The sequence below is a fragment of the Rhinolophus sinicus genome, chromosome 1 (genome assembly GCF_057876585.1).
Source record: "Rhinolophus sinicus isolate RSI-liver-muscle chromosome 1, RSI-T2T, whole genome shotgun sequence".
In the NCBI taxonomy this organism is placed as follows: Eukaryota; Metazoa; Chordata; class Mammalia; order Chiroptera; family Rhinolophidae; genus Rhinolophus; species Rhinolophus sinicus.
In genome coordinates, this window is record NC_142501.1 from 84,930,777 (window position 1) to 84,952,904 (window position 22,128).

Here is a 22,128-nt window from a genome sequence, read left to right on the forward strand (position 1 = left end):
AAATGAGCGCAGAAAGTAAATAGCCATTTTTATAAAGACAAAAAGAAAGTGAGCATTAATGGTTGAATTGTGTCCCCCAAAAAATATATTAAAGATCTAACCCCGAGTACCAGTGAACGTGAACTTATTTGGAAATTGGGTCTTTGTAGATGATCAAGCTATTCGTAGGATGAGGTCATACTGACTTGGGATGGGGCCTAATCCTACATAACTGGTGCCCTTATAAGAAGAGGAGAACAGACACAGATACACAACGCAAGAAGAGAGAAGGTCATGTGGAGATGGAGGCAGAGATTAGAGTTCTGCTAAGAATACCTGGAGCTACCCAGAAGCCAGAGAAGCACGGAGGGGTTCTCCCATAGAGACTTCAAAGGGAGCTCAGTCTTGCCAACATCTTGATTTTGAACTTCATGTCTCTAGAACTATGAGAGAAGACAATTCTGTCATTTTAAGCCACCCAGTTTGTGGTACTTTGTTACGGTAGCTCTAGGACACTAAAACAGTGGCGGTTTCTCACAGGGGCTGTCGTGCGGGGAGTCTGGCGGGTCTCTGCTCCCGCTCCCCACAAGAGAACGCAGGATATGGTGAGGCCAAAAAGGAACACCAACGGAGCCATAAGTAAGGGAGTCATATCACTATATTCTCGCTGGCGGCATCCGCCTCTCTGCAATCTGCTCTTCCTAGCTCAGCCACCATCTTCTTGCTAGCCCCCATTTTTTCTGCTAGCGTAGCCACAGCAGTTATATTAGTGGCCAATGGCTCACTGGTTACAGCTGACGGCCAACTAGACACAGCTGATGGCCATCCAATCACAGTTGATGGTCATTTATTACCTGAGCCAACACCTTTCTATGTGAGGCTGAGAGCCTGGAAACTGCTTTCTGGAGCTCTGTCCCCACAGGGGCCAATTAGTGAGAGACAAAACACAGACATGGAACAATAGGAACTGAGAGGACTCTACTGCTTTGTTCCTCGAAGTATGAACCAAGGAGCCGCAACATTCCCGGGAACTTGTTTGAAATACACGATCTCAGAGCCCAGCCTAGTTCTGAAACCTAATATCCCTTGAGATGATGGCAGCACAAACTATGTGGCCCAGGGAATACCAACAACAGCACCAACATATTTGAAACTTTTTCATGCGCCCGGCTCTGATGTAAGAGTCACACCGTAAGTTAACCCACTTAATTCACACAATCTGCAAGGGATGCACTATTATTATTCCCATTATATAGACAGGGAAATGAGTCACGGAAAGGTTAAGTAACTTTCCTAAGTCATGCAAAAAGAAAATGTTGAAGTCAAGGAAATGAGCTGCATGTATTTTTATTTGAAAGGAAAGATACACAAGAAGAAAAAGTTGATACTTGAAAGAGGGGTGCCAAAAGCTCAGAGTTCTCTCTCCTTTCATTCCTGAATAAAATTAGAAATAGCTTTCCTGCTGCAAAAGGTGCGTTGAAAGATCTGCCTTGCAAATAAAAGTCCAAAATGGTCTTCCTGTTCTATCTCCACACATCCCTCACCCAGTGGTAGGTTAAGCGTGTGTGGTAACTGCAAGCTTTTTCCCCTACAAGAGGAAAGATACCATATGGAAGAGGCAGGAATAGGGGGAAGAGTGCAGTATTCAAGGTCAAGCTCAGAGGAAAAAAGAAATCTAGTGATGACACCAACCTTAAACACACGAATAGAAACTACCTTTTTATGGTGGTTGTGGGAGTGGGATCTTTTGGGAGGTATAAGAGAGAAGAAAATGAAAGACATGTCCCCTCTCCTATTGAACATTCTAGGAAATTGATGCTTTGTGACCCAGCAGTAGTATGGAAAGAGGAAAAAAGGTGACTTCCTCTAACGCTATCCTTAGCTCTGTGTGTATCAAATGTAAGGTAAACCGCGGCCTCTGCTTCAGAAAAAGGTAAGGCAGCCCAGTGACCCTCCTTTATGCCAGCCTATCAGAGAAGATGTGCCTAGGCACAGCTCTGAGTCTTTGAACTTGCTCTTTGCCTTGAGTAGCCTCTTCCCCTAAATCTCCCTTTTGAATTCTTCTAATGCATTCATTGAAACCACCTTAACCATTATCTCCTGAGTAAAGTCTCCCATGCTTCTCTGTGCTTATTCTGCTACCCTTGGCAGAATAGACCCCCACCGCCTTCCTTTGAACCACTGCTGTAACTTACATATATTTCTATGATCAACTTTATCCTTCCGTATTTCTATGATTGTGTCCTTTGCTAAGGATGGCATCTTCTTCATTCTTATAACCCCCATGACTAGCAAAGGCCTAGTAAATATTTTTGCATGAATAGAAATCCAGTCTGTATCATGGAAGTCATATTTAAACTCAGTGGGAGCTTTTAGAATGTGACATCCAATATATCCAGTAATTCTATATGGCTAAAGTTTTAAATTCACTAAAATTAAATAAAATTTACAATTCATGTCTTTGGTTCTATTACATTTCTAGTGCTCCACAGCCATATGTGGCTGGTGGATACTATCCTAGACAGTATTAAAATAGGAGATTTTCAAAACTGAGCAGTGTTGTTGTAGAATATTTTCATTTTTTATAAAAAAGTTCATTATTTTAAAAATGTAACAACACTAATTCCTACTTATGGGATTACCCATTATTTTATAGCCCCGCACATTATTTCAGGGAAGATGGAAGATACTGTGGATGTTCAGTGATTTTTCATTATTGGACACAAACATGTTTTTGATTTCTAAAATAGCAAAAGGCAACACACTGAAGTGATGGAAACTTTGTCTTTCTTACTTACAAGCTGTGTATCCATGGGAAATTTACTTGAACTTCTCTGGAGGTTCTGTAAAAGGGAAATTAAACAACCATTCATAGCCCACAGGGCTATTGGAAGTATTAAATGAGATACAGTAAAGACATACTGTTCAATAAAGGACAGTTATTATCTTTATAGCATCTGAACCTCAAGACCCTAACCTATTAACAACACAATGCAGAGGAACTGCATTCATGGAATCTATTCCTGGAGATAAGAACCATGAATAGCTTCCTTTCTTAGTGTTTAAGACCTTTGGTTTTGACAATTCTATGAACTGTTTCAACTATTGCAAAAGCAAAGGCCAACCCTACCTAGATCAGCATACATCAGAGTTATAATGCTGACTCTGCATTTGCTACTTATCTCCATTTCATCATCTGTGAAATGGGAAGAGTATATTCTTATAGGATTTTTGTGATAAGTAAAGACATGGTCCTAAAAGAGGCTAGCACAGAAGCTGGCAATTTTATGCACTGAATAAACTCCAGAAACAAATATCTGTTGCTGCTGTTGTTATCATTTTCATTTTTCTGTCTGGAGTTTTTTCATATCTACAATATATCCAGTGATAGTTTATTGAGTGAATGAATGGAGTATGCTAAATAGCCTCTTCCAGTTATTGCCTGATTTACTTGTAAGACTATGAATAAATATCACTAACCTCATCATTTCATGAAAGTCTAGCATATAATTAAATAGCTTATACAAAGCTTTGTGCATTTCAGGCAGTAACTGGTATAAAGGAAAATGTGACTTTAATTGCAACAGCTTAGAGCTCTGCTTCGAGTCTCATGAGTCTCATAATTAACCAGGTATTATTTGTTTCCTTCCAAATTTATATATGATACATAACTGACTTCCCCTTAATATTGACAGTGTAAGTTTTCTGCTTACACTTTGGTTTTTAACACTAACTATATTTATTTAAATAAGTAAACTCTGCTTTAGTCGAAGCCATTTTAAATATAGCTGGTGTTTAATAATGGAAAACCAGATTCAGCTAATCATTTGACAAAGTTTTAAAGTTTCATCAAATATATATACATATATATATATATAATTATATATATGTATATATATAATTATATATATGTATATATATACATATATATATATAATATATTTAGTAGCATCTCTGATCAATGCACAAAAGTCTAAAATAATTGTGATTCAGAAAAAGTGCCTGGAATGACATATGATATGCATATAATGTTTATCTGAGATTTGTAGAATTTGTTGTTCACTATTCCTACAACTATAATTAGAGCGCTGGGCTAGTTATTCTTCAAGTGCCTTGACTGGATCCATTTTCCTCCCTTCTCTGCCCTGCCTCAGGAGACGATATCATCTCTCTGTATCAAACTAAAAATCTTCTGCACAGCAAAAGAAACCATCAACAAAATAAAGAGGCAACCAACTGAATGGGAGAAGATCTTTGCAAACAACACCTCCAAAAAGGGGCTAATATCCAAAATACATAAGGAACTCATACAACTCAACAACAAAAAAATAAACAATCCAATTTAAAAATGGGCAGAGGACCTGAATAGACATTTCTCCAAAGAGAACATACAAATGGCTAATAGACATATGAAAAATATGTTCTGGCTTTCTTGATGGTTCTCTTCCCTTTAGATTTGAACAATCAGAAGGTCTGTATTAAACGAGAAAGGTAGATGCCCTGCTTCAGTATCTCACTTGTGGCAGGAGTTGTATTCCTCCAGAAACACGGACCCATGGACAGAGAAATCCTCCCTAGTTGTCACCTCACTTGGCTCCAGAATCTCAATTTCTTCCCCTGTTTATTTCGCCATATGGGTGGGCATGGCTTTCCACCATTGCCAGTCTCTGGGTGCCTCGTCATCTTTTGTTTGATGCGGTAAACTCAGTGCACACTCTATCATAGTCCCTTCATTAAATTATCTTCATGTGAATTCTCTGGGGGTAAATGCTGTTTTCTACCAGACACTGCCTTGTACAAAGGAAAAAGAAAAAAGCTTTGTTGCCAAGTATTTACCAGGTATTTGGCCACAGGAAGGTTATTTAATTTCTCCTAACTTTAGCTTACTTTTCTACAAAATGAAAAAAACAATAATGTTTACATATTTACTCTATAGGATTGTTAAGTTGGTATGCAGTGATTAGTAAGAATCTCATGACTTTTCCTGGAAATACCGCACTAATGTTCTTTTGTGTTCTGAATGGGGTAAATGATAGGGGATATTCCTACATTGCAACCATAAGAGAAGCCAGACTGCAAATGTCATGAAGGAGGGAAGAGCTGAAAGAACTGCAGAGATGCTCAGCTAGAAATCTGATCACTGCAGCTAAAGGCTCACCAAATAGCAGGACTATTTTGTATTTCCCTTTATAGTTTAAACCAGTTTGGATCTGGTTTCCAGTATTTGCAACCATAAGCCATCCAACGTTGTAAAAGAAACAAACTGTCTTCACATGTTTACTTATTACTTGTGGATACCATAAATATACTTTTAGATAAATATGTACTCTTGGTAGATCAGCTCTTTTTCCAGGTTTGTTGAATGGTCGGCTTTGATAGTTGTTTATGGATCCTGCAGAAAAAAAATCTGAAATCGGAGGTTTAACTAAATGCAATAAATATTTCTAACACATCTAGTAATCATAGAAATGTTCAGGTAAGCAGCTTGATTATACACAGGATAGTTTTAAAATTGATTTAGTATCTTAGTAACTGAAAATATCGGTTTTCTAGTCCAATCAGAAAAAGTCAGCTTTGTGCTTTATCATCTTAACATTAAATATAGATAATGTAAGTTACAATACACAGATGTTAAAAGACAGAGGTCAAAGATATATCTAAGAACTTGAAAAGATGTTCTGCTCATATCAAAAAAGCAATGTCTATTATTTTCAGAAAGTTTAGAGAAGATTTACAATTACACTTGCATACAATAGTAATTTTGAATGTGAACTTGTGAATTTATTTTTTTCAAAATAATGACATTAGCAAAAATTTTACATAGCCTGTATTGAATTTACATATTCAAATGAGGCTTTTCCAGTAATAATGGGGACTGATACAGAGCTAGATTTTGACGTTTATGTCAAAGGCACTATCCACTCTATGAGTTACAGAAGATTGATCATTTTAAACTTGATTGCTTCTGAAAATTAAAAACAAAAAGCTTTACTAAATTGTTGATATACATATTTACTCCAAATTTTACATTTAGTGAAATAAGAATATCTGCAATAGCTCAGTTAACATCAACAGAAAACTTCAAAAAAAGGATTCTGAAAATGGCAGGCAAAATATTTTTTTATTGTAGGCAATTATTTAAACTGCATATTTGGCTGTATGCATGATAAGTCATGTGGGAAAAACATCCACATTACAGTTAGGTTTCCAATATCTAGCTTTATTTTCTTTTTATTTTTTTCCTAGCAATGACATTAACAGGATTTTGCCAGATTATAAAAAAGAGGGTTTTCTTGGGAGTTACTTGAAGTTTCCGAGCTGAATGGCAGAGCGCACATAGACACAACGGAAGGTGGATGGCTGGATCTCCCAGTACTGGACTGGGTTGCTGAACAGGCTCACACCCGAGTAAGAGGCCTTTTTGGTGTTGTATCCAGGTGGGCAGAAGTCGTTAGAGCCAACTGCAGAGATGTTGTTGTTATGAAGGTAGACAACCTGCATCATGAAATAGACAATGATTATTTTCTTCTGAATATATTGAGGTCCCTCACACAAATATTTTATTCTTTTTCAGTATTTTCATCCTTAAGTTTAAATACCTTAATGCTTTTTAAACCAAACTTTTGATTTCTCTCTTCCTTTCTAAACTCACTTTTCCCTCCCTTCATCTCCTCATTCAATACATGTCATCTCAATCTTTACAGACGCAAAAGCTAAAAACATTGTCATTGTCCTTGATCTTTCCTTTCTCTTATACTCTCTGCCCAACCATCAACAAACCCTGCCTGCTCAACCTTCAACATGTACATATCGTCCAATTCTCCTCCTGTCTACTCCCAAATCCTTTTCCAAAGCTGCTGTTTTCCTCTTTTGGATTATTGAAGAGGAATACTGATTGTTCTTCCTGCTTCCTCCCTTCTTTCTTTCCTTCCTTCCTTCCTTCCTTCCTTCCTTCCTTCCTTCCTTCCTTCCTTCCTTCCTTCCCCACTTCCTTCCTTCCATCTTTCCCTCCCTCCCTCCTTCCTTCTTTTCTTTTTTTTTTTAGTTCATAAAGCAATTATTTTAAAAAGTAGGTCCAGTTATATCTTCTTTACTTCAACACTCCATTGGCTTCCCATGTCATGCAAAATAAAATTCAAAGTCCTCACCTCGGTCTCCAAATCCTACGTGATCTGACATCCTTCTGCTCTGACCTCATCTCCGCTCACTGTTCAATCTAACCAACCTGGCCTACTTGCTTCTCCTCTAATATATAAATCACGGTTCCTCCTCAAGCTGGCACACACTGTTCCCTCCATCTGGAATAATGTTCTCCAAGATGCCTGCGAGGCTTACTGCCTCATATAATTCATTTCTCCATTCCAGAGAAGTCTTCCCTGACCATCCCCTTCTGTCCCATTCTGCCATTCTCTGTCTCAAATACACTCCTTTATGTTTCTTTATAGCAATTCTCACTATATAGCATATTATACATTTTTTTTCCCCTCCTCTACAATAATAACTCCATGAGGAGAGAAACCTAGTCTGGTTTGTTCATAATTGTATCTCCAGCGTCTACTAGAACAGAATAGGTGTTCAATAAACATATTTGAATGAACAAATGAATGAACTCATAGTTATTTCAGAAACTGTGTCTATATGGAATATTATGGTTTTAAGAAAAAGATAATGATAGATAACTTAATGAAATTATTAAATTGTGGAAGTAATATATAGTGAAGAAAAAGAGGGTATACAGCATTAGAATTAAAATAAAGAATCACAAATTCTAGTGTCACAGTGTTTGAAATAAATAGACCTAGAAAGTTTGAACAAAAATTTATTCTATATTTCAAATTCTACTCTATGAACATAATGTTATGGTTCATTAGATTTTTTCCCTGAAATATATTTTATGATTATATTTAAGATAATAGTAATTTGTTCATAGATTTCCTCAGGGAAACTAAATATCAGACTTAAAAAGGGACTTTAGAAATTAATTTTTTTATTTTCATTATGTAGATGTGAATTCCGAAGAGCAAGAAATAACTTCATACAACAATACAACCAACGCTAAAATATAATGCTAAGGTGACAATTTATAAAGCAAGCTGTAAAATCTATGAGGTGCTCCCTTAAAATAGTTTACTTGAACTACTGTTTCACCTACCAGAACCCTCACACTCATATGTTGGTACAAAGGGCCTTGTTTAAGAAAGGATTTAGAAGGAAAACAATAGATGTCATACAGGAACAGAAACAAGCGATAGTAAAATCAAAATAATAGCTGTGAGAATTTTTCTTGTATGATTGTCAAACTCTGAAAATATCTTCTTGTCATTTACCATTCTCTCTTTCCTAACAGTGATTAGCAAGTAAAGGGAGAAGTATTTGGTGAGAATTCATGGCTAACATTGAATGTGAGAGAAGAAAATATCAAGACATAAAGCAAGTACTAGTCTATGTGAAAAGGAAATTAGATTCCCAACTCATTCTATGAGGTCAATATTCCCTAACATTAAAGCCAGACAAAAAATCATGATAAGAAAACACCAATCAAATATCTCAGATGAATACAGACAAAAACTTTAAACAAAATATTAGAAAACTGTAGCTCACAACATGTAAAAGGATTACACAATATGACCAAGACCACGCATGATTTACCTCAGAGATATAAAATTGGTTTAACTGAAAAATCAATAAATTTAATATACCCTATTCAAAGAATAAAATGCAAAACCACCTGATCATCTCAATAGACACAGAAAAAGCATCTGAAAAATCCAACACATATTCATAATAAAAGATTTCAATAAACTGGGACTAGAAGGGAATTTTCTCAACTTGATGAAGAGCAGCTACAAAAGACCTATAGCTAAAATGGCACTGAATAGAAAAAGATTGCCCAACTCCTCTTAAAACAGAAAACAAGACAAAGATGTCTAATTTCATCACTTCTATTCAACATTGCACTAGAGATTCTATCCAGTGCCATGAAGCAAGAAAAAGAAATTGAAAGAATTCAGATAAAAAAGAATAATTAAAACTGTCTTTATTTACAAATGACATGATCCTGAACGTAGAATATCCAAAGGAATCCACTAAAATTAATTGCAACTAAAAACAATTTCAGCACACTCATAGGATAGATCAATATACAAAAATCAATTCAATTTCTGTATACTAGTGATAAACAATTCAAAACTGAAGTTAAGGTAACACTTCATTCACAATACCATGAACAATAAAAACATTAGGAATGAACTTAATAAAAGAATTGTTAACCCTAAAAACAACAAAATATTGTTATGATAAATTGAAGATAAAATAGAGAAATATTACATGTTTATTAACTGAAAGACTCAATATTATTAGGACAAAAACTCTCCCCTAAATGATCTATAGATTTAACACAATTCATATCAAAGTCTTAGCAGGTTATTTTAAATAATTCTAAAATTATATGAAAATGCAAAGGAACAATAATAGCCAAAACAATTCTGAAAAATAACAACAAAATTAGAGGGCCTTCATTCTCAAGTTTAAAACATAACCAAATGTTACAATAATCAAAATGTGTAGTATTAGCAAACATAATGTGGCTAATCCATGCAATGGAATGCAATTTACCAATAAACATGAATGAACTTCTGATACATGCTTTGATGTGGATGACCTAAAATCATTTTGATAAGTGGAAAAAGCCAGACACAAAAGCCACACATTGTATGGAAATATCCAGAAAAGGCAAATCCATAGAGACAGATAGAAGATTAATGATTTCCTATGGCTGGGGATGAGATTAAGAACTGATTAGAAACAATGAGAGGGATATTTTAAAGGTAACGGAAGTGTTCTAAAACTGGATTTTGGTGATATTGAATAACCATATAAACATTTTGCTAAAAATAATTTGAACTACATACTTATAGAAAAGGAAGCAGAGTAGGTGGAATCCCTAGGAAAGGAAGTAAAATGAGTACATGGGTAGACAATAAGATATGAAAAACCAAGAGTTCGGCCCTTCTGAATGCGGGGCCATGTGTGAATGCCCATGAGATTTGTTGACATTCAACCATGACTTCAAAACAGCATTCTTTATATATATATATATTTTTTTTTTTCTATGACCAACAGTACAAAACACATTACATGTTGAGACTTAGTATAGATAAATCTGTGCATATGAAACACATTTTTTAACATTTAAATTTTTATACAGAAGTTCAAGGTTCATAGCAAAATTGACAGGAAGGTACAGAGATTTTTCATATACCCTCTGCCCCACACATGCACACCTTTCCATTATCAACATGCCCCACCAGAGTGGTACATTTGTTACAAATGGTGAACCTAGACTAATGCATCATAATCACTCAGAATCCATAGTTTACATTAGGGTTCATTCTTGATGTTGTAGATTATATGGAGTTGGACAAATGTATAATGACATGTACTCACATTTCAGTATCTATCATACACAGCATTTTCAATGCCCTGAAAAACCCTCTGTGCTCGGCTTATTCATATCTCCCTTCTACACTCCTGGCAACCCCTGATCTTTTTATTGTCTCCACAGTTTTGCCTTTTCCAGAATGTCATATAGTTGCAATCGTATTGTATGTAGCCTTTTCAGATTGGCTTTTTCACTTAGTAAAATGAATTTTGCGTTCCTTCTTGTATTTTCATTGCTTGATAGCTTGATGAATAATATTCTTTGTCTGGATGTACTACAGTTTGATGTATCCATTCACATACTGAAAACCATCTTGGTTTCTTCCAAGTTTCAGCAATCACAAATAAAGCTGCTATTAATATCTATATGCAGCTTTTTGTGTTGACGTAAGTTTGTTTTCAACACAATTGAGAAATGCCAAGGAGCGTGTTATCTCAATCACATGGTAAAAATATGTTAAATTTTGTAAGAAACTGTAAACTGTCTCCCAAAGTAGCTGTAGGATTTTGAATTTGTACCAGAAATGGATGAAAGTTTCAGTTGCTCCACCTCGTCATCAGCATTTGGTGGTGTCAGTGATCCAGATTTTGGTCATTCTCATACGTGTGTAGAATAACAATCTCATTGTTATTTTAATTTGAAATTTTAAATGACATATGATATGGACAATCTTTTTATATGCCTAGGAGTTTTACAGGTTTGCATTTTACATTTATGCTTATGATTCATTTCAAGGTGATTTTTGTCAAGGATGTAAGGTCTGTGTTTTGACTCATTTTCTTGCAAGTGGATGTGCAGTTATTCCAGCACCATTTGCTGAAAAGCCTGTCTTCGCTCCACTGCACCGCCTTTGCTCCTTTGTCAAAGACCAGTTACCTGTACTTTAGGAGGTCTGTTTCTGACATGTCTAATCTAGTCCTGAAGTCTGGTAGCAATCAAGAAGGTGAAAATGATTATTCTGAGAGCTAAAAATAAAAATAAAAACAGACCAAAAATAAAAATAGACAAAAAGCCACCACCAGCTAAAACCTGTATAGTAACAATGCTAGCTATTCTTATTAGGTCTTCTAAGCATTTTGGTTTTACTGGTGGCTTCAAACTCTGCTTACTCACTACTCTATCATCCCGAAAGATCCACTGAAAAAGGATCAGCATGAAATGAAATCTCTTAAAAGTTTCATCTTCATACTTGTATTTCAGGTGCTTTATTGAAATCTACCTAAAGTAAATTGTGATGTATCAATTTAATTTGGAGTTTTTGTCACAATTAAAAAATCAACAATTTATTGATATTGTTGAGGGCAGAGTAAAAGATAAACCTATTTTGAACCCCAAACAAGAAAGCTGAGATACTAGATGACCAAAAGGGTTTTATCTATAAGAGAGTGTCAGCATCAAGGCAGTGTTTCTAAATCACCATGATTGAACTAAATACCTGTATAAATTTCTGAAAGAAACAATTTAAATATGACCTTTAAAATAATTGAAAATTTAGATTAAAATAAGCAAATACGTAAAATCTATAGATGACCACTTTATTGAATTTTTTTTAAAATTATGTAATTTGAATAACATGTTTGTTTTGGTTCCTCAAAGTAACAATAGAAGTCTTATTTTGTTACATATGAAATTATTACCACTATTTAAACTAATAAGAATGCCTTACATTTGTAGATTTACAGATTGACCTGTATCTTCTTATCCTTGAATGTACTAAACTTGTTAATTTATATAATATAAAGTTAATTCAGTCACATGCTAGACAAACATGCCCTTTTGAATTATATGGCATCTGCTGAAGCCTAACATTAAAACTACTATTTTATTCCATTCATGTCTTTGCATCACACATCGTATCTTTTTCAACCAATGTGTATTTGGTACATTGACCTGAGACTTGACCTACCCTGCTTCATAAAAAGCATGACAGTATGGAAGCAAGCACTGTAGTGAGTTCAAAGCACTAGTCCTAACTTAAAAAATATAATGATTTAAACTTATATTTTTCACTTATCTTTTTTACAAAAACATTTTTTTTTTTTTTACAAAACTCTAATGATTATTTACAAAACTATAAATGACTATTTATGTGGAAACGGTCAAAATATCTCTCTGCAAAAAGATTTGTAAGCAGAGCTTCCTGCCTCCTGGCATCCCAGCAGGGAGGGTTTGCTCCCTAGATATTACTCCGAATAGTTAGTGGTGTTGCATTACCTGGATGTATTTGTGCTCTGCCAGCCCACCAGGCACTTTGATGAGCTTGTTGTTGTTCAAGTGAAGTTCCCTCAAATGAGGAGTGTTGGCCAGAGAGCCATTTTCAACAGCAGAGATGCTGTTGAAACCCAGTCCCAACCTGCAGAAGAAAACAGGAATGAATGAATACACTGCACATGGATGCTTTCTGACAGGCTTTGTGTGATTAATTGAATCAATAGAAAAAGACAGTGTTCCTGTTTGCACTTCTTCTTTCTGCCTAGAGTGCTTTTTCTAAACACTCTGAGCTTGGACAAAGCCCATTTGTTCTCGGCATTTCAGCTGAGTATTAATTTCTTTGAAACTCTTCGGACAGTACCAGCCTGAATAGGTACCCCTAGTAAGTGCTCATGTAGCATCCTGTTATCACCCTCTTGTAAAACTCAAGAGACTGTGTACTTGTGCGTCTTTCCTTGAGATGAGACTCTCTTGTGTTATATCCAGTATTAACACAGAGCTAGATACGAGCAATGGATGCTGTTGAATTTATTTCTATGTACAAAGAATGTAGTGAATTCACTTGGGAGAAAAACAAAACAAATACTATTTCATTTTGGTCATTTTGGAAATCAAGCAACTGTGTACTTACCACATAAATTTATTTGTTGGAAATACAAGGATCTTATGAGTCAATAAATCTACTTTCTAGAAAGATTCACATTTTGCATTAGTTTGAAAGAGTTCCTCAATGATCATCTATTATTGTCAGAATTTGCCTGGTGCCAACATTCCTGGCTTCTGACCCTGATCTCTGACCTAGACCTAGATCTCTGTTTCTTGTCCCTTTGGCATTTCTAATACAATACCACTAAATACTTTGGCTGTATTTTTTTAATCAAATCTAAATATTTTGGCTGTATTTTTTTAAATTAAATCTATAACAAATGAGAATTCTGCAGCTGTGTTGTCCCCTCATAGTGAATGGGATTCAAAAATTTGAAGAAGTTGACTTCGAGACAATGATGTATTCAACATTCTAGGGATTAATCTGTCAAAACCAGGGTGCTGTCAATCCAAAATGGCAGAGAAAGGATACCAGTGATTAGGTAAGAAGATATTGGAAGAAAGCCAGAAAACTCCAAGGGAGAGAAAAAGGAATAATCCATTGAATTTTTTCAAATGCAGTGGAAGAGACTTTTTATAGGATGGTTTCTGTTTGCCTTCAGCTAGTTTTGATGTTTGAGCCCTTTTGGGATTTAGATGCTTGCTTAGGTAATCAAAGTCTCCCAATTTTAATCATGACTTGGTATTTGAAATAATAGAGATTAAAGTGTATTGATTTTAGGCTAGCAATAGCACCACTGGTTTATCTTAAATATTGATTCTTAATTTGGAATCTTGGCTCAGGATATTTTGGTTCTCCTTCAATCTTAGGTATTTATCTCTCGTTTCGGGCCTCTCCTTTTTCTATTTCAGAATCATGCTTCTTATTTCTTATAACACTCCAAGTCCCGTGTCCAATTCGGGCTAACACATTTCTTAGAACATAATATTCCTAATAATTTATTCAAGGAACTCACAATTTTTCAATGATTTATTTATATATTCAATAATCAAATGTTTTTGAGAACCTACTATGTTCAAGTATTATCCTAGACTTGTGATGGAAAATGATACATGGATCAAAAAAAAACAAAAACAAAACAAAACATGATTCATTCCTTCAAAGAACGTTTCACCTTACATAAGGGAAATGATAATATATATTTAATAATAAAATGCCTGAAAACCATTTTATATTTTTGCAGAGGGACATATGCTATTTTCTACGCACTTGTTCCTAATAACTAAATGAAATATTTGCCCTGCATCATTGTTCTGAGATCAGTGACTGCTTTTTTCTTCTTTCCACAATTTGAATTTTCACATTAAAATACTACTCACATTCCAGCATCAGTGAGGAGCAAACAACACCAGAATTTGATAGGCATGTTTTTCTGGACTTGATTAAAAAAATAAATGTGTTTGATAAACTCAAGAGTTAGGAAAGTTCGCTTGATCAATGAGGCAATCTGTTCTAATTTAGTGAATGGAATTCAAATCCACTTAAACAGAAATCCTCACTTCTATTGATCTTCTCAAAGTTAGCACATGATGTTAAGTGCAGAATCTCAAAATATCCGTACCATTTTCAGTACAGAATGAACAATTTTTTTTTCTAAAAAAGCACAAGTATTATGAATGATTTACTAAGTTTAGAATGTTAGACTATTGTTACTCCTACTATTACTTTTACTAATGATCCAATAATAATAGCTGTCCTAAAGACAGTTCTACAGAATAAAGAATGTAACTTATCTTCCTACATTTTTCTGCAGCTAAAGGGACCTAATCAACAAAGACAGGTAGGTGCTACATAACATTACTTTGAAAAATATCTTCTACGTTCAAAGTTATAATTGAAATAGCTGTAGGTAAAGGATTTCTTATCATTTGAGATACACCAGAGTAATACACTGCAATGATAGTCACATCCTGGGGCTCATCTTCAGCTCTCACCATCCACTGGGTCACTGGGGACTAGCCACAGAAATGAGAAAAGCTGCACTACATATCCGTCTGGTCTTAGGTATTTTTCAAAGATAAATGAAACACTTCATATTTATTTATCAACCAGGAAATTTATATACACCAAGAGGAGTGAGGCCAATTGGCATAACAACATGCCTCTCTGTAAGAACGTTCAGTAATAGTTATGGATCAAGAACAGAATGTCTCTTGAAGACAGCCGAAGGTTACTGCCAGCACGCCCCTCTTTTTATTACTGAACCAGGGTGAAAATACAGAAAGACTGAAGTTAGGTTAGAAAGCAAGGCAGGCAACAGTGGTGACTCACAAGGAAAAAAGTGTTAAAGAGGGCCAGAATTTTTTTTTCTTTTTTTCAGACGATATTAAATGTCCAGAGACCTTTTAAACTCTTAAAAGAATGGGAATTAGAGAATTTCATAACTATTCCAACTCTATGGGGTGGTGTGGGATGCCTAATATTTCTATATACTTATAGCTTATATTTTAATGCATTTTCAAATTCTGAACTGTGTTATAATTTACTTAATCTTCTGTTTAAGGCAACTGAGTTAGAACATATTGAGTAAGCATATGGATTTCATCAAACACCTTTAATAAGCTATGTCTTAATCTAAAAACAATATGGTATGGTATTCATAAAATGATCTTGGTGGTTACCATAAGGATACTATTTCATTAGTTTTTTTTTAATGAAATAATTGGGCAAGCTGAAGTTTGAGGTTGTTATAAACAACAAAAATGTGGTACAGTCAAAAATCAATCATGTTTCGAATTCTCAGCACAAAGACACTAATACACCTAGACATTTTACTGATAGAATATGATGAAAGAATATTATTACTTAGCCAAATTATTCAGTCCTTTCAGGCTAGCTGCATCAACTCTGGTGATTTTGTTGCCATCAAGATGTAATTCAGTAAGGGAAGGAGGAAGATCTGAAATATAGAAATACAAAATATTAAATTAACAGATAAACATAATTACAGACTATAGAAAGATGTAATAAGGACATATGCCATTAAACTTTTAACAGACATGCAGTTTTAAAGGATTCATTTCTCATCTTTTTCATCAATTTTGCTTTTCGCCATTTTTCTTCATCCCTTTTATAATAATGTATGTTTTTAGAAGTAGTATATGCCCTTTCTGCATTTCTTCTAGATTGATTTTAACAAAAACATGGACTGAGTTTATCATTTAGTAGATTTCATTCCTAGGAATTGTTAGGATACAATTGCAGAACTGAGGTGAGACCCTGAATCTCATTAATTTCTTACATCTTTGTTTATGGACTAAAATTGCCATTGATAAAAGGTAATAAGTCTAAACTGAAGAGATAAGTATTTGAACTATAATGAAGAGATTATATATAAGTTAAACATATATACACACTTAACCAGCTATTTCATTAATGAGCATCGTTAATAACTAACATTGATGTGCTGTACCTGCCTTAGTCTTGTTTTTTTTTTTTTTTTTTAACTTTTTTATTTTATTTTAAGTATGTTTTTCCAGGACCCATCATCTTCAAGTCAAGTAGTTGTTTGAATCTAGTTGTGGAGGGTGCAGCTCATAGCGGCCCATGTGGGGATCAAACCAGCAACCTTGTTGTTAAGAGCACTGTGCTCTAACCAACCGCCCCCTGTACCTGCCTCAGTCTTAATCAACTTTTCCATAAAAACATCAAATGCCTCTGCAACATGGGTGTGTAGAAAGAGCTAAAGCTTACTTGGATTGTTAAAATCAGGACTGTTTCTTTATACAAGAGGAGTGCAATGGTCTATCATCAAATGATCTTCCATATGTAGAGCACCTGGGGAAATAATTTTCGGCCTAAACCTCTAAACCACTAAACCTCTGGATAGTACTTCTTGAATGGCTATGATTTCTAAAAATTTAATAACATAAATATAAAAGTTTAAATATTTAATTTTCATTGCCTCCTGCCATCTGAGGAGGTATTATGTTTTTACATAACTTTTAAAACAGCATATTGTTCCACTTATAAGAATAGCAATAACTAAAAAAAGACCAAAAAAAAAAACCTGGAAATTGTTTACATGGAGAACTAACATCTGCTTAGCAGAAAGTGTTGGTCATCTGTCCATAAAGAATAAAACTGGAAAATTACAGTTTATGTTTGGTCTGAAATTTTCATTGCATCCCACTGAATTCTGTCAAGATTGTCTACTTAATGTAAAAGTTTAGTCTATAGTTTCTGTATAAAAGTGTGTTTTGTGTTGGAGATGCTAAGGAAATAAATTCTGCTTACTGAATATCTGTTCTGTGCCAAACACTGAGAGTGGCACTTTTCCTAGCTTACCTCCTTTAATGTGTTCAATATTTAAATTATTTTTCATTAATCTCATTTCATAGATGAGGATACAGAGATTCAGTTACAAATTTTATAGGTTATCTACCTACTAAGTAGGGAACATAATATGTTTCCAGATGGCCAAAGGGAGTTAAGATAGCATGCTCTTAACTGAAGGATATTAAATCACAATTGCATTATACTTATGAATAAGGAGCAGGAAGTCACAGTCATTCTTGGATTAAGGGATTTCAACTACTTGAGTGTCCTTTGCATAAATACAAGTAGATTTTTACAATATTCCTATACGTAAAACAAGTGAGTATATAACAAAGCAATAAATGCACTCCTTTCTTCCCTGTTACCATGAAAATATATTTTTAAAATATAGTGTCTCTAGAACACTAATTATCATTGCACCCATCATTACCTACTTTCTAAGTGCCTCTCTTTTTGAGACTTCAGTTTCCCAAAAGGAAAGTTATATCCAGGAGGAAGTTTGTGAAAGAAACCTTGGCAAATTTATAAAGAACATTATTAGCCTTTGCCATTGTAGCATTTAGCCCAAGATCCTATACTATAGTTACTTTTTTTCTTTTTCTATTTTCCATTTTAAGATAAAATGTATTGATAGTTTATGTTGGGCCAAATACTATATGTGCGCGCATCACAAGTCTTACAACTATTAATCTTCACAAATATTCTAGAAGATAGGTGTCATTAATACCTCCATTTTATAGATAACAAAACTGAGGTTTTAGAGATGTGGAATAATTAGCTTAAAGTCACAGAGCAACTAGTGGCTGAGTCAGACCTCTCACTTAGGCTGATCTTTAATCTCTTCATTCCATTCCACTTCCCTTCTCTTTCTATCAATGATGGAAGATAATATGTGGTAATTAAATCTCCCTGAAGGTTGGTGATGTTCAATCAGAAGAGTCTCAGCCTTAGAAGGCAGACCCATATATTAGGCAGGCATAAATATGCATGGGGTGGGGGGAGACTTAATATGGTAAGCAGCAGAGTGATCTCTAACTTCAGCCCAGTACAAGCCCAGCTCTGCCAACTCCTGGCTCCAAGACTTTGATCACAATTTACTCCATCTCCTTAAGTCTCATTTTCCTCATTTATAAAACAGGTGTGATAATATTAGTTACAAAAGATTACTGTGCGATTCACAGAAGACTCCATGAAAAGCATTTGACACAGTGCCAAAAGCTTTGGGCACCATATAACAGAACCTATGAAAAGCATTTGGCACAAGTGATGAATAACATTTAGTTACTATAATTTTAATATTATTACGTGTTTAGTAAATAAAAGCAAGCTAGAGATGATGAGAAAAGATAAGGAAACAAACAATATAAGAAAGTGAAGAACAACAGATCTCTAAGTGATGAAATGTATTACTGAGGGATATTTAGGAAGATGCATAAAGAAGGACAGTAGAATCAAAGACTGTGCTTAATGCAAGACATCTGACAGCATGAAGTGTGGGAAGACCTGGACTGTGAATCCCAGCCACTTTACTTCACCTCCTACAGCTCTAAGGCTTTATGCAAGATATACATATAGCTAACTATATTTTATTCATATATATATGTATGTGTGTGTATATATATATGTATATATATATATGTATATTAAATATATGTACTGGAGATAAAAAAGATTACGTGTTACGTGTTACACGCAACAAGTCAGAGACTCCACATAAAAGTGTTTTATGAACTATAAATCAATCTCCCCCTATTTGTCTGTCTGTCTGTCTATCTATCTACCTACCTACCTACAGTGGTGCTATCATGGGTCAGAAACATCCTCTGTAGCAAAAAGACTGAGGAGATGGCAAGGGATGGGTAAGAACCCATTCTATGGAATGTGTATTCTAGAGTTGAACTTTCTATGGAAGCACAATAAAGGATAATCGTTTCCTGTACGCAAGTAGTTACTTTTTGTACCCAGTCCAAAAACAAGACACCTAAGTTGAGAAGTGCCAGATGGACAGGAAAAGTTGAGAATATAGGGGGCTTTTTCTGAGACAAGAACTCAAGGCAGGGAACAAGAGAACATTAGAGGAATTTATTTTTGATGATTTGATGCTTTTTCTGATTCACAAAGACTGACTTGTGTGCGTCTCCTGGGTAGCCCTTTCAACACAATGAATTTATTCCCATGATTGTGCAGTGATGCTGTTTAGTTGTCTGCCTTTGCTCCAGGCAATAAACTCCTTGAAGGCAGGTAGTATACCCATTCACTGCCCTGCCTCCTGTGTTGGTACTTTGCCTAAGCAAAATGAGTGAGCAAAACATTTTTATTGAATAACAGAAGGTAATATTAATCCATTACTTACCTACATGCCAGATATTTCTCTAATAATTTACTTAATTTAAAACAACTCAACGAGGTGGATATTGTTTCCAGTTCACAAATAAATAAATTGAGGCACAGATTTAGAATAACTTGCCCAAGGTCCTACAGCCATTTAGTGAAAATTTGAACCCAAGCCAACAGACTACAAAATCCATACACATTACAACACATAACTGTCTCTGTAAGAGTGTGGCCACTGTGCATCCTCGTATTCAGAGAGTAATAACTGAAATGTCCTGAGATGGAAAAGAATTCACTAAGGGACGAAAGACTCAAAGTAAAAATTTGCTCAATTTCAGAGGTACTTCCATATATCTCTTTCCTTTCTTTTATTTTTTTTTCCTTTTTACAAAATACTGCTAAAGCACTCTACTTTTTAAATAATAACTGCACTTTTCTCTTTGTGAAATCACAATTATATAATACAAAATCATTATGCATTAAGTTATATCTTAGAAGAGGCTTTAAAGGTAAAAGAGACTAGCCATCTTCACTGGATTGCCTAGTGGTCACCTGGGCTCAGTAGAAACACTTCTGGGGATAGAGAATTTGCTAGAAACATAACTGGCCACTTGAGTCACAATTCAATTTTTCAAAACAATGTTTTTAAGTGTTTAGATTTAGATTTTCAAACTGCTTTGGAGACATTTCTATCACCTCGAGGGATGGCGGTTATATTGGTGTCAGCAATGCGGATGTAGGAGAGTTTCTTCATTCCCTGGAAGGCTCCATTTTCGATTCCTGAGCTCTTCAGAGGGTTGGTGCCCAGTTCTACAAATGCAGTAAGTGCAGAGCGTTTAGAGGACAATTTTAGGATATTGCAAGTCAGAGCACACAGTCTGTTTCAACAAGGAATTTAACAGAAATTTGGTTCAGTAACGACTGAAAATTAAAAGACATGCTTTTCTAAGGGATAGCAAAATGGGGTAAAAAGTCCCTTATTAAAACAAATAACAACAAAAGTATTATGAAAAAGCAATAGCAGCAAAAACAATAACAACAAAATATTTTAAGGTGCATACACAGCTTTGCCCAGAAATTAACACAAGCAAGTGTTTACAAATCACACATTATGAGGCTATCCCTTCTCTAAAATACCTTAAAATGTTGTTAAATAATTTGAATCTATCATTTGGTTAAGTAAGTTATAAAGTTATAGGTTTTTACCACACGTAGAGCAAAGCATTAGAACCCAGTTTTTTTAAAGCTAATGATTTATAGGTGTGCAGAATAGAACTTAACCACACAAGGAAAAGGTATCCCCAAATATCGCTATTCAAGCAGTATTTAGTTCCAGCCTGCATTCTGGGCATGCAGGAGGCTAGCTGCAGCCCTAGCACTTTCTCTACATTCTCAGATCCCCAAGGACAAGGAATAGAAATGTCGGAGTAAAGCACAAATTTAAAATGCCATTTCTCCTGGCTCTGCTTCTGCCATTCCCAGAGGCTTAAGGCACGTCTAGCTAATTTACCTTCCTGCAGCTGAAGCTTACTTGGAATATCTTAAGGTGAAATGTGAATCCTGGTCTTAGAGTTACAAGTATATCTGTACCTACGACGATCATCTGGTTCAGTCCATTGAACACAGATTTCCGCACTTTGCTGATCTCATTCTCGTGGGCGCGTAACTCCTGAAGAGTTCTGGGCATTTTTTCCGGCAGTTCCTTCAGCAGATTCTTGGACAGGTAAAGTCGTTCCAATTTCACCAAAGGCGTAAATGCTCCAGGACTGATTTTGCTAATTTTGTTGTTGACGAGAATCAATGTCTATAGAGAATGAACAAAAACATTTTCTTAATTCCAAAAACTTCCATATGTATATATATATATATATATATATATATATATATATATATATATATATATATAACAAGCGTGTAAGTCTATTCATTTCATAACATATTTTAATAATTGGTTTAGAGAATGAAGATGTAGTTAATATGATATGTATAGACTTAATATATTTTTCTCCTATTTTTTTTTTGCCCTTTTTAGATATAAAGGTTTTACATGGCCAAATATATTAATACTATTGGCAATTAAAAAAAAAATTGTTTCTGATTTCTCCTGATATGGAGAATTACTTCTAATTCATTATTGTTATACTTATAGCTAAACCTATATAACCAAACCTAATTTTGGACTATCTCATTCTCTTCCAATGATCTGTATGTCTGCAGAATTGCTCTGTTCTTGTTAAGTCTCTTTATCAACTAATCCTAATTAACTTAGATAATTTCA

At 34.8% G+C, this 22,128-nt stretch overlaps 1 protein-coding gene across 2 annotated transcripts in view; it reads right to left on the reverse strand.

Moving 5' to 3' along the window:
- Positions 1 to 5,735: 5,735 nt before the first annotated feature.
- DCN (decorin) overlaps positions 5,736 to 22,128 on the reverse strand; it is a 38,844-nt gene continuing 22,451 nt past the window's right edge. For both annotated transcript variants that reach the window (XM_019742150.2, XM_019742151.2), the window contains exons 4-8: positions 21,441 to 21,654; positions 20,547 to 20,660; positions 16,044 to 16,137; positions 12,635 to 12,773; positions 5,736 to 6,474 (exon numbers count right to left, since the gene is read on the reverse strand). In XM_019742150.2, the coding sequence (XP_019597709.1) occupies positions 6,280 to 6,474; positions 12,635 to 12,773; positions 16,044 to 16,137; positions 20,547 to 20,660; positions 21,441 to 21,654 (756 nt within the window). In that variant the 3' untranslated portion in view covers positions 5,736 to 6,279. The remainder of the gene's footprint in view (positions 6,475 to 12,634; positions 12,774 to 16,043; positions 16,138 to 20,546; positions 20,661 to 21,440; positions 21,655 to 22,128) is intronic.